This window comes from Macaca mulatta, chromosome 5 (assembly GCF_049350105.2).
Source record: "Macaca mulatta isolate MMU2019108-1 chromosome 5, T2T-MMU8v2.0, whole genome shotgun sequence".
NCBI lineage: Eukaryota > Metazoa > Chordata > Mammalia > Primates > Cercopithecidae > Macaca > Macaca mulatta.
In genome coordinates this window covers 8838949-8853033 of record NC_133410.1, presented here as the reverse complement: position 1 = coordinate 8853033, position 14085 = coordinate 8838949, and the positions used below count along the sequence as shown (strand labels likewise).

Sequence of the window (14085 nt, the reverse complement as noted above, 5' to 3'; positions counted from 1 at the left end):
TGTGACCTTTAGTCTACTGGGCACTACTGAAAAGCTTTTGCTTTCCTGACAAAAGAAACAAGAATAAGAAAAGTCTGCTATGGTCCCTTTCTCCTTTTTATCTAGCCTTGAATGTGGACATGAAGGCTGGAGCTGTGGCAGCCATCTTATGACCATGAGACAGCCAGCTTGGGCTAAAGCTGCAGCCCACTGAGGATGGCAGAGTGGAAATCTAGAAAGAGCCTGCTCGGTAATGACTTTGTTGAGCTGCGGGAGATCCAGATAGGCTCAAAGATGAGCCCATGGTCACACATGGAGTAAGCAGCCACATGGGGGTTTGCCAAGACGGTAAGCAGCAGAGCTCTTCTAGTCTGATTCCAGAGTCCTGCCCTTGGCTCTGTGCCATGCTGCCTCCTACGGCAGAAGATAGAAAAGAGAACTAAGTGGAAGGTAGACACTGGACTCTGGGTAGCAGGCGAGAGATCCATGGGGAATGCGGTCCCCATAGGGTCACTGATTTCTTCGAATACTCCAAAGTCTTCCTACATCTGCAGGCTTAAGGTGTATTCACACTGGTAGCTTTCAGGGTACTTAGCAACGTGCCTTGCAGGTAGCAGGTGCAGCAAACACTGGTGATTTGAGAGAGGGATTCTTTAAAACTTTCTGTGGAATTGATCACTCCTAATTGGAAAGCAGAGGCCCACAGGAAGCATGATTCCAGTTTCACCTGGCAGCTCAGGCTCTGGGTGGGTCCCCTGCCTGGCTGGGAGGGGCAGATCCATGGAACCTTCCAAAACCACAGAGTCTTGGCATTCAGCCTTAGTCTTGAACTTGCCAGTACTCAACTCAATGCCTATAGAACATCAAAGAAGCTGGGTCTTGGAAGCAGAGCTAGAGGGAAGAAAATTTACTAAAAGGAGACAAACAAAGAGACCCCTCAACCATGATCTGCCCACGGGAAAAATGGTGCACCTGCGTCCTCAACCTTGACTCTGCCTCTTCTCTCAGTTTTAACCTCAGCTGATCTCTCTGGGACTCTCACGGGAAACTGCAGGCAAAACCTTGCCTCATTTGAATCCTGGCTTCCTTTGGCATAATGTCCAAGCACAACTGGAGAAGGAAACAGAATCCCAGGGTGTCTGAGTCAGGTGTTTGCCAATCTGTTTGCCCCTTGCGCTTGCCCAGTTGCTGTAGATCATGGCCAGCCTTCCCCAAAGCATCTGGGAAGCATTCTATAGAGCCTTTGACAAACGCAGACAATGCTGTTTGCCTCATACTGGCTGGCTTTTCTTTTACTCATAATGCGCACAGCTCCCCTTTCTTCTCTCCTTTTTCCTGGTCCAAATGGCACTATCCAGTCCCAGGCCCATGGAGCTCAAGGAGGTAGCACTGTTGCCACGCATGGCTGTAAGCTGTTCCGCCACGCAAGCTCCCTGCAAGCTGGCAGCCTCCTGTTGGCTTGATCTGGAAATGGTCCACAAACCAAGGGCAGATGTCATTTTCCCATGCCAGGCTGCCTTTCTCATCACTGGATTTGACAATCCCAGACTACTGTAAAGGGAAGGCTCTCATGAGCCATTTCTAATCTCAGTGTATGTTTCCTTCATCTGTGTGTGTGCACCTGGTGCTTTCTTACATGGTAACAACACCTTGCAGTTAGGAGTTTCATTCTATTATCCTGTTGATTCTTTCCTTCCATCCTCATAATCCCCTGGGAGGGTGGTGGGTGGACCTAGTAACAAATCCTACACTTGCTGAGTGCCTGTTACATAGTGCTTTACATCAATTCCTTCATTCAGTCCTTGAGGCAGGCTACGTTATTTTCTCTGAAAGAAACTGATAGATTCTTCTCCGTGATACTGAAGAGTGTTAAGCGGCAAAAGGTTAAAAACGCAGGGGACATTGCCTCTCCCTGTGCCTGCCTGATGGCAGGATGGCGATTCACGAAAACAAAAGATCTTGCTACCTCCCCTTCCTTTCCTGCATACAGACAGAGATGTAAGTTTTGTTCTTACTGGGGACAGCTCTGGGCTCTTACCAGCTCAGAAATGAGGTCAGCAGAGATAGGAGAATATGGGAGCAAACTTAGCCTGGTCTTGTTCTTGTAAGATTTATGGCTCTTCGTTAAAATACTATCTAAGCAAGGCCCCCAAACCACTGCCTTAACAGAAATTTGTTAGAACTGAGGTCCCCCTCCCACATTATGCACACTCGGCAAGTGTCAATAAACTCCTGTTAGTTTTTCTCTTGTTAATCTGACCTTTGTTTTCAGGACAGCATCTCAACTGAGAATTTATGAGGGTTAAAAAAAGAAATTACATTTTCTTCCTTTCATCTCCATTTCATAGATGAGGAAACTGAGGGTCATAAGGGAAAAGTGTCTAAGATACAGACTCAAATTCAAAATGGTCTGAATTTCAAATTCAAATTCAAAATTCAAATTCTAAGATACAGACTCAAATTCAAAATTCAAGGCCACTTCATGCTACTTCTGGACCCGTCCCATGGAGAAGCCAAAGGCAGAAACCCTCTTCGGTCTGCTGTAAGTGAGGGCTCAGCTTTCAGGACTGAGTGGAGAGTTGGTCTGATTTTATCATCAAAGCGAGATGGCAGTGACGAATTTTGATCATTCTAAACGAATGCCAAATTCAACATAGAAAGCAATTACCCACAATTTTTACCTTTCCAGTGTTTTGAAAGACTGGATAATATCCTTTGCATGCCCCCAAAGAAAATATACCTAGATGGAAATAAAGAAAGAAAAGAAAACTTGGTGATACACTCATCATTACGGTTGCAAACTTGAGAAGCTACAAAACTCAAAGAAAAGGTATGAGAAAATGCTGGGACATCAGTGACCTCCTGCTCCATCTTAGGTGGCAGTGCCACTCCCCAGTGGGGACAATGATCCAGGACTACCGTGCAGAAAAATAAAGTGAGGCCTCTTGGTTCAGGAAGAAACGGTGCTGCAATTCATTAAGGATGTCTTCTGTGTCTTCTGTGAGATGCGGTGATTGATTTAGGATGTCTGCTGTGGGACAGGGTACGGAAGTAGTAGCCTGCCTGACATTAATCCTATAACTGGTTTATATCACATGTTAGTTTTCACCCAAGAAATATTCACTGTACAGTTACTGTGTGCCAGTGGCCAGAAAGGAAATGTTGAGAGCTTTAAATGAATAATGAAATCGATTTGGGCTGGTTTTTTATTTCAGTCTATTATATATGCTAACAGTCCCCCGGTTATGCAGTCACTAGCAGCAATACAGGGAAGGGATTGAAATCAGGGATTCTATATAGTAACACACCTGTGAAAATCCTGACTTCCTCACTGAATAACCCATGGCCTTGGACAAGTCGGGGAACCTTGCTGAATCTATTTTCTTGTCTTTGAAATGGGGATGATGGGAACTTACCCTAGAGGGTGTTGTGAGCAATTAAATGAAATGATCCATGTCAATCACTTAGACTAGCACCTGAAGAAGCGTGTATGTTTTCAATAAATATTCTCCACTGTTCACTCACGAATTCACTGACATTGTCTGAGCTCCTCCTATATACCAGGCATTATTTGGGCTTCTAAAATGTTTTGGGCTTTATTTTAGAGATAAACACATATTGAGCACCTACTGCATGCCAAATACCACTAGGCATTTTATAAATTTGTCTCATTTAATCTTTATTTTCTAATTAAGAGTCACAAAAATAAAATCAGACAGTACAAAATAAAATAAATATCCACATATCACCTCTTTCACATTCTTTTACCTAAGATTTACCGTCTTACTCAGGAAAACACACTCAGGGCATTAACTGTCTTGAAACATCCAGTAATAAAAACAGACAGCAGTGACTCCTGTTAAAGCATTCAGCCCAATAATAGAGAAACAGTTAATTAGCAATTATCAATGATTTGAAATTAGACAGCCATTTAATTGATGCTTTTTATAAAAACTACCTACCAACACTGAAACCTTTTTTTAGTGAAAAACTTGTAATAGAAAATTCTACACCCAGAAACTTTGAGAAGAATGTACACTTTAAGTACAAGGAATGGAGGAAATACATAAAAACAATAGTAAATGCTGGTTTCAGTTGATTTGCTTACAGGTGCGTTTTTATTATCTTTTCCATTTTTTCTCAGTGATGTTACATTATATTTTTAAAATAAATGCTTTTTGCTTTTTTTTTAAGAATTACCATATGGTCCAGCAATACCACTTCTGGATACACACACACACACACACACACACACACACACACACATATATATATCTCCAAAAGAAGTGAAAGCAAGTTCTCACAAAGATATTTGTCCACCCATGTTCATAGCAGCATTATTCACAATAGCCAAGAGGTAGAAGCAACTCAAGTGCCCACTGATGGATGAGTGGATGATCAAAATGTAATATAAACCAAAAAGTACCTGAGATAGGTCTCAATCAATTTAGAAGTTTATTTTGCCAAGATTAAGGACACGCACCTGGGAGACATGTCTATGCCTTTCTTTACAGATGATTTTGAGGTCTTCAATATTTTAAAGAGAAAGGAAAAATACTGTGAAACAAGGAAGAAATGTTTTTATAAAGGTGTGGGTAGATAAGAGGCAAATGGTTGCATTCTTTTGAGTCTTTGATCAGCCATTCTCATGTGAAGGGGGTAGAGGAATAGTCGCTTACGCATCCGTCTAGCTCGGTGAAACTGCGTTTCTACTAAGATAAAACAAATGTAGGGCACAAGAAGCCATCAGGTATGCGTTTGTCGCAGGTGGGCAGAGGGCTGACTTTGAGCTTTGTCCTTTGTCCTTTTTCCTGTGCCTGTGAAGATCAGCTATCCATTTACATTGTGAGGGTGAAATTTAACACAACTGTTTTAGAGTAAAGATCTTGGATCCCACAAGGAATTTCCTAGTGGACAAATTGTGAGGGAGGTTTGTAGCTTTTTAAAATCTTTAAAATCTGTGTAGCTATCTTATTTAGGAATAGAATGGGAGGCAGGTTTGCCTGACGCAGTTCCCAGCTTGACTTTTCCCTTTGGTTTAGTGATTTTGGGGTCCCAAGATTTATTTTCCTTTCACAGTGGTATAGACATACAATGGAATTTCACTCAACCTTAAAAAGGAAGAAAATTCTGATACGTGCTACATCATGGATGACCCTTGAGAATATTATGCTGTGAGAAATAAGCCAGACATGAGAAGACCAATACTGTATGATTCAATTTGAATGAGGCATCTAGAATAGTCAAACTCATAAAGACAGAAAGTAGAACAGAGTTTGCCAACAGCTGGGGAAGGGGAGGAAATGGAGAGTTGTTTAGTGGGCTCAGAGTTTCAGTTTTGCAAGATGAAAAAGGCCCGCAGATTGGTTGTACAATAAGTGAATGTAGTTAACATTACTGAACCCTACAGTTAAAATGACTAAGATGGTAGATGTTATGTGATTGTCAACCTAAAAAGAAAAGACACTAGAGAAAATTATCTCTAAATATGTTGGATTTCCTTGGAAATAGAAATAGGAATTACAATCCAGAATGCATGGAATGGCAAGCTGCCAGTGCATTCGGTGAGGGGAGGGTAAGGAGGAGCTGTTATTAGCAAAGAGAGATTTACATAATTCACTGAGAAACAGAGTTCATTGGTTCTAGAGGCTCAAAGCCAGAGTTGTCATCGGTTCATTGGTGGAGATGCCAGTGCTGGGCAAGAGTTCTTCCAGGAGCATCTTATCTGCTTTACTGCAGTCCTAAAGAATGTCTAGTAATGTCTAGCTTCGTCAAAGCAGAAGATACATGAAAGGTTTTTAGAAAGTCTTTGGAAACACTTTGTATCTCAGACACATAGGCAGGAGTCACCTCTCCTTGGTGCTTTCCCAGGCCTGTTTTGCCTGGGTGACAAAAGTGATTTCATCCTGGTATCTACAGGTTTTACAGTATTTGCCACAATTTTAAAATAAATACTCTGTTTTTTAGAAGAGCGCCTAATTATTACATATGTGTGTGTGTGTGTGTGTGTGTGTATACTGTTTTCCATTGTCCAGTCATCTAATGTAGCAAAAGCACATGGTAAGTGTCCAAAAGGTATAGAATGATTAATTCATTGACTTGCCAGGCCAATAAAATGCCTTAAATTAGGAAGCTAGGATCTCCAACCCACCAACTAAGAGGGATATTTTGAAAATTCATATCTGTCCCGGTCATTCTTCTGCCTAAAGCCTTCAGTGGCTCCCCATTGCCCTCGAGGTGAAACTCAAGCCCCTAGCTGATGGTCAGCCTTGACCAAGAATTTGCTGCACACCTAGCCCTGTGTTAAGTGCTTTTCATACACCTGTGCCTTCAATCTATACAATGAGCTGATGAAGTGGGTACTGTGATTGTCCCCACCTCGCAGGTAAGACCCATGAGGCCCAGAGAAGTTAAGTAACTTGCCTGAAGTCACAAAGCTGTGGTCAGAGCCGGAGTCATGCAATCTGACCAGAGTGCAAGCTTACAAGCCCTACACCAAACCGCGAATCCAGCCTGTGCCCACACGTCCTCTCCCTACCCCACTGTGAGGAAAGATTGCACGTCCCAAAGACACCCTCTTCCAGTGGCCTCTGAGCCTCTACCCCTGTGCTCCTCGCTCTCTCACAGATGGTTCTGGGACCTTCCCTGGCAGAAAGCGACCCTCACGCCAAGCTGCCAAAATGCCCTTGTTTGTGTTCCCTCATTGCTCTGGGACACTCTGGTCAAAGCACTGAGCCCAGTGTTGTCACCGTTTTGGGGACTGTCTGTCACCTAACTGACACCCTCATGGTGTGTGCCAGAGACCATGGCTTTGCACCCTTGTATTCCCCATGCTGAGAACAATGTTCACCCAGTACTTAAAGATGAACTGCATGAAAAATGAATGAATGAACGAATGCAGTTCTTTCTGGTCTCATTAAAGCTTCCCACATTGTCATTGAATCACTGTAAGGCTTTGTCTTCATGGGATTTGGCTCCCCTGGAATGAGCAGCCAGTTATCTTTGATCGGCTCTGGCTTCCATAACAAAGGACCACAGACCATCAGCTTCAATAACAGGAATTTCTCTTCTCTGGGTCCTGGGGCTAGACATCCAAGATCAAGGTGTTGGCAGGGTTGGTTCCTTTTGAGGCCTCTCTCTTCGGCTTGTAGGTGGTCAGTTTCCTCCAGTGTCTTTACATGGCTGTCCCTCTGTGTGCATCTGTGTCCTTCTCTCCTCTTTAAAGACACTAAGGCCAGGCGCAGTGGCTCACACTGTAATCCCAATACTTTGGGAGGCCGAGGCAGGTGTGTCGCCTGAGGTCAGGAGTTCGAGACCAGCCTGGCCAACATGGTGAAACCTCATCTCTACTAAAAATACAAAAACTAGCTGGGCATGGTGGCAGGTGCCTGTAAGCCAAGTTACTTGGGAGACTGAGGCAGGAGAATTGCTTGAACCCAGGAGATGGAAGTTGCAGTGAGCGGAGATTATGCCATTGCACTGCAGCCTGGGCGACAAGCAAGACTCCGTCTCAAAAAAAATGAAAAATAAAGACACCAGGCATATTGAATTTGGGCCACCCTAATGATCTTATTTAACCTCAATTTCCTCTAAACAACCCTATCTCCAAATACAGTCACATGCTCAGGGACTGAGAATGAGGATTTCGGCATATGAATTTCATGGGGATACGACTCAGTCACTCAGTCCATAACAGCTTTCAAGTGCAAGGTAGCCCCTCCAAATGAGCCCCTCAGCAAGCTCCCCAGCGATCCCACTGTGCCACCACTGAGTTAAACTGTTTCCAGGCTCACTGGGCATGTTCTGTCTGTTAGCTTCACTGTTCAAGAATGTGTTTGATCTAGAGAAACACTCTAAGGTCATCCGGTGCTATCTGGTAAGTCAGCTGGGGATACAAACTGAAGGCCACTTTAGGTAAAAGATGAAGTTTTAAAAATGGCATCCCTGGTTTTCTAGAGGTAGAAAACTTTCCAAAGAACATTCCCAAAGTGGGAACTCAAAAATATTTCCAGCAATGGCAGGATCACTAGAACAAGTTCATGGTCTTCCAGGGTGACTTGTCAGGAAAAAAATAATCATTGTGTCTCCGCAGTGACTTTGAGCAAGTCATTTGTCTTCTCTGAGCTCCAACTTCTTCCTTAGAAAAGAATGAGGGCAGAGCCTACCATTTGCAACAACATGGGCAAATCTGGAGGACATCATGCTCAGTGAAATAAGGCAGATACAGAAAGAAAAATACTGCATAATCTCACTTATATGTGGTATCTAGAAAAACATTTTTAATCAAATGCATAAAAACAGACAGTAGAAGCTGGGCATGGTGACGTGGGCCTGTAGTCCTAGCTACTAGGGAGACTGAGGCAGGAGGATCACTTAAGCTGAATTTACGGCTGCAATGACCCATGATGGCACCACTGCACTCCACCCTGGGCAACAGAGCAAGACCCTGTCTCTAAAATTAAATTAAATTAATAAATAAAAATAACATAAAGAGTGGAATGGTGATTGGAGGGGGAAAATTAGAAGATTTTGGTCAAAGGGTACAAAGTTGCAAATATGTAAGATGAATAATTCTAGAGATGTAATGCACAACTTGAAGACTATGGTTAATAATACTGTATTGCATACTGGAAATTTGCTAAGAGAATGGATTTTAGGTGCTCTTACCATATCTAAAAAAAGAAAGGCAACTATGTGAGATGACAGACATAAATATGCTTGACTGTAGTAATCACTTCACTACGGATAGGAATATAGAGGAATCATGTTGTATACCTTAAACATATGCAATAAAAAAGAAAAACAAATGAGGCTGACAATTCAACAATTCAGATCCTGACTCTGATAACATTACCACGGATTTCTGCCAAGGGCGAACACTACCCTGAAGGCCCATCTAACATTCTTTTCAACCATGAGATTTTTCTGACCCTGAGCTATGTATTTAAATCATGTTTATCAAATCCTTACTTCTGAGCCACACCAAGTTTACTGGTGCTACGGGAAAAAATCCTCATACATTTCTAAAAGATTTTAATCCCCAAATGAGAAAACAAAAGTGTTCCCATGACCCAGAGGAGGCACTGCAAGGGCACAAGGTTTCTAGGTAGGAAGAATATTAAATTTTTAAAAATAAATAAAACTGATTTTGGCAATGTTGCATAACTCTATGAACAGACTAAACCATTAAATTGCACATGTTAAATGGGCGAATTATATGCCATGTGAATTCTCTCAATAAAGCTGTTACATACCCAGAAAATAAAATTCCCTCAAGCCTTTACTCTAGACTTTGGCTTGGCAGAATTTCCTGACTGTTCAACATTAGAAGTTCTGCCTCATAGGATCCCTGCAGAAACGGCCATGGGGACACAGACTTTTATTTTGCAATGGAGGCAGCTGAAGAACTAAGCCTCAAAGAAAGGCTTCAGTTCACCTTGGGACTGGCTGAGCAGTCCACAGCTGCTCCCACTGGCTCCACTTGCCGCACTGTCTTGATGTTACAAGTTTCTACACACCCTGGGAGACACTTCACAGGAATGAGAAAACATAAATAAACACCAGTGGTTTACCTGCAACAAAGTGTGCACTGCATGCATGACAGGGAAAACTCCTTCAGTGGCTGATAAACATTCTGAAAATCCAATGAAGTATCCAATTTTAAGGCATCCCAGGATGATGGTAATGACTGCAAACAATGTGATACTACCTAAATGCGGGATGAAAGAGGAAGTGGAAACACACACATTGCATTGATATACATTGATGTCATTTCAAAATAATTTATATTATGTATTAAACCCTAATGTATATGGTCAAATGATTTTTCCCAAGGGTGCCGAGACCATTCAATGGGAAAGGGCAGTCTTTTCAACAAATGTGGTGGGAAAACCGGATATCCACATGCAAATGAATGAAGTTGGACCCTCACCTTACACCATATACAAAAACTCACTCAAAACAGATAAAAGATCTAAAATAAAAGTATAAACCTTATAAAAGAAGACATGGGGGAAAGCTTCATGACATTGGCTTTGGCAATAATTTCTTGGCTGTGACACCAAAAATTCAAGCAACAAAAATTAAAATAAATAAGCTGAACTACATGAAAATGAAAAATTTTTGCATATCACAGGACGCTACCAACGAAGTGGAAAGACAACCCACAGAACTGGAGAAAACATTAGCAAATTATGTATCTAATAAGTCATTAATATCCACAATATACAGATTTGTTTACATTAAATACCTTGTATAATGAAATCGTACAGTACTGTCCTTTTGTGGTTGAGTTTATTTTACTTAGCATAATGTCCTCATGGCTCATCCATACTGTATCATGTGTCGGAATTTCCTTCCTTTTTAAACCAAATAATACTTTGTTGTATGTCTATACCTCATTGTGTTTATCCGTCCATCTGTGGATGGATGCTGGGTCGCTTCCACCTTTTGGAGACTGAAAATAATGCTGCTATGAGGGAATTTATAGAGAATTCTTATAGATCAACAACAGTGGGCTGGGCACAGTGGCTCACACCTGTAATCCCAGCACTTTGGGAGGCCTAGGAGGGTGAATAACTTGAGATCAGAAGCTGGAGACCAGCCTGGCCAACATGGTGAAACCCGTCTCTACTAATAATACAAAAATTAGCCGGGTATGGTGGTACATGCCTATAATCCCAGTTGCTTGGGAGGCTGAGGCAGGAGAATCCATTGAACCTGGGAGGCAGAGGTTGCAGCGAACTGAGATCACGCCATTGCACTCCAGCCTGGGCAATAAGAGCGAAACTCCGTCTCCAAAAATCAATCAATCAGCAATGACGAAAGCCAATTTAAAAAGTGGCAAAGGACTTGAATAAACATATCTCCGAAGAAGACATAAAGATGGCCAGCAAGTACATGAAAAGATGCCCACCATCACTAATTATTAGAGAGATGCAAATCAAAACTACGAAAATACCACCACACTATCAGGATGGCTACTATCAAAAAAAAAAAAAAGAAGAAGAAGAAGAAGAAAATGATAGAAAATAACAAGCATTGGTGAGGATATAGAGAAATAGTGCTCTGTTGGTGGGAATGTAAAGTGGCACAGCTACTCTAGAAAACAGTAGGGAGGGCCTTCAAAAAATTCAAAACACTATTACGGCATGATCTGGCATTTCCACTTCTGAGTATATACCCAAAAGAATTGAAAGCAGGGACCCGAGGGGATATCTGTATCTCCTGTTCATAGCAGCATTATTTTCAGTATCCAAAAAGTGGAAGCGACCCAGCATCCATCCACAGATGGACGGATAAACACAATGAGGTATAGACATACAACAAAGCATTATTCAGCTTAAACAGGAAGGAAATTCTGACACACGATACAGTACAGATGAGCCATGAGGACATTATGCTAAGTAAAATAAACTCAACCACAAAAGGACAATACTGTAGGATTTCATTATATGAGGTATCAAATGTAAGCAAATTCATAGACAGAAGTAGAATGGTGGTTGCCAGGTGCTGGAGGGAGGGAAGAATGAGGAGTTAGTGTTTAATGAGGACAGAGTTTCGGTTTTGCAAGATGAAAAACTTCTGGAGGTTGGTTGCACAGCAGCATATATGTACTTAACACCACTGAGCTGTACACTTAAAAACTGGTAAGTTCGTAAATCTTATATATATAAATGCATGTTTTACCATGATTAAAAATGTTAATAAAATAAATTCTAGCCCAGGCATGGTGGCTCATGCCTGTAATCCCAGCACTTTGGGAGGCCATGGCGGGAGGATCACTTGAGGCCAAGAGCCTAAGCAACTCCATCTCTACCCAAAAATAACATAAAAATTATTTCTAAATAAATAAATAAATTCTACTGTTGAGTTGCGAAGGTAAAACTAGAAGGCAGGTGTTGTGTCCTGTTCATCACTGTACCTACCCCATAGCCCAGAGTCTGACAAATGATATACAATCAACGAAGCCTGGTCCAATCAACAGAAGGCTTCTAGAAGCTTTTTCAAAAAGGAGCAATCTAAGAACGTCACTGTTCTACTCAAAAATCTACTCTAATCCTAAAATCCTGTTCTCTGAAGAGTAAGAGTGCAGCTGGCCGGGTGCGGTGGCTCACACCTGTAATCCCAGCACTTTGGGAGGCCCAGGTGGGTGGATCACCTGAGGTCAGGAGTTCGAGACCAGCCTGCCCAGCATGGATAAACCCCGTCTCTACTAAAAAATACAAAATTAGCAGGCATGGTGGCACATGCCTGTAATCCAGCTACACAGGAGGCTGAGGCAGGAGAATCACTTGAACCCGGGAGGTGGAGGTTGCAGTGAGCCAAGATCACGTGATTGCACTCCAGCCAGGGCAACAAGAGTGAAACTCTGTCTCAAAAAATATATATATAAATAAGAAATTAGAGTGCAGAGTGTGCAGGTCATATAGGTATACAGTAATTCTCTGAACTATCTTTGCCACTTTTCCATAAATCTAAAGTTTTTCTAAAATAGAACGTTTATTTATTTATTTATTTGAGACAGGGTCTTGCTCTGTCACCCAGGCTGGAGTGCAGTGGCATGATCTTGGCTCATTGCAACCTCTACCTCCTGGGTTCAAGTGATTCTTGTGCCTCAACCTCCTAAGTACCTGGGATTACAGGCGTGCACCACCATGCCCAGCTAATTTTTTGTATTTTTAGTAGAGACAGGTTTTTGCTATGTTGGCCAGGCTGGTCTTAAACTCCTGGCCTCAAGAGGTCCGCCTGCCTCAGCCTCCCAAAGTGCTGGGATTACAAGCATGAATCACTGAGCCCAGCTGAAAGCATATCAAAAAAAAAAAAAAAAAAAAAGATGAGTAAGGGCTCTAGAGTAGTAGCGGAGGAAGGGCCTGTGCTAGATGTACTGAAGAAAGGAAGCAATCTTTGATAAGATAATGAGCATGGTTTTGCCCAAAATATAAAAACAAACTAATAAAAAATATGCATATAAAAAAGACTGGAAAGGAATATACAAAATACATTAAAAAGACACTTGGTGACAAATGAAGAAATTAGTGAGAAAAAGGCCATGATCGTGAGCGCTTGATCAAGTCAGAGATCCTCATCTCTCTTCTGGGCTAGTATTGACCGCCATTTACACATTTGCTCCCACCAACAGGAGGAAACTGGATCATGTAGGACGTGCATTAAGGCACTGAGCAGAGAGGAGGGCATGAGCCATAACATTGGGCTATAACGTTACAGCTCCAGCCTGAGAAGCCTCCTGAAAAGTAATGCAATCGCCTGGCACTTTTCCACTGCTCAAAGCCTTATAGAAACAACTCTAACTCACTTTTTTTTTAATCCTAGAAATGCCCCAATGAAATCAGAAACTTTGTAAGAGTGGAAATTCGGTCCCAGTGCTTTCAAATGTTTTGACAAATACGTGGTTGGTTTTAATTACAAAAAAACATAGCAAGATGAGGCGAGGCAGCGTGGTTGAGTGGCAAGAGCACAGGCCTGAAACTATAGGACCTGGACACTCACAGAACACGTGAGTCACTTCCTGCTCCCAGCCTCAGGATCCCATACAGAAAATGAGGATGGTCTACAGCAGTGGCTCTCAAACTGGAGCCTGCATCAGAATCATCTGGAGGGCTTGTTAAACACAAATTTCTGGGCTCTGCCTCCAGAGTTTCTGATTCAGTAGGTCTGGGCGGGGCCCCCAAAATTTGCATCTCTAACAAGTTTTCAAATGGGGCTGCCACTGTTAATCTAGGCCCCACTTTGAAAACTACTGGTCTAAACCATCTCTGTGGTTGACATGTCAAGGGTTCAGTAATAAACATTTACATATTTTCTGATACTCTTTAAGTCCTCCCTTTCTTCCTGTGTTCATCCATTCATCCATGGATTCATTCACCCAGTTATTTATACAACAAATATCTTGGGGACTCCTACTATGCATGAGACATTGTGCGAAGGGCTCAAAGACAGACATACGAGATTGCTATAGAAACAAAAATATACAAGTATAATATTGCATAAGTTGGGGTGTGCACGAAATATCAGAGAGATGAGCTGGCAACAGACTTTTTCTGTGCAGCCTGGGAAACCAGAAGACAATGGAAGAATCTGCCGCAA

General features: G+C 42.2%; 1 protein-coding gene across 1 annotated transcript in view; it reads right to left on the bottom strand.

Annotated features, from left to right (window-relative positions):
- OTOP1 (otopetrin 1) overlaps positions 1-14085 on the bottom strand; it is a 36593-nt gene that overhangs the window by 14184 nt on the left and 8324 nt on the right. The window contains exons 2-3 of the mRNA XM_001097009.5: positions 9552-9688; positions 2661-2719 (exon numbers count right to left, since the gene is read on the bottom strand). Of these exons, the coding sequence (XP_001097009.3) occupies positions 2661-2719; positions 9552-9688 (196 nt within the window). The remainder of the gene's footprint in view (positions 1-2660; positions 2720-9551; positions 9689-14085) is intronic.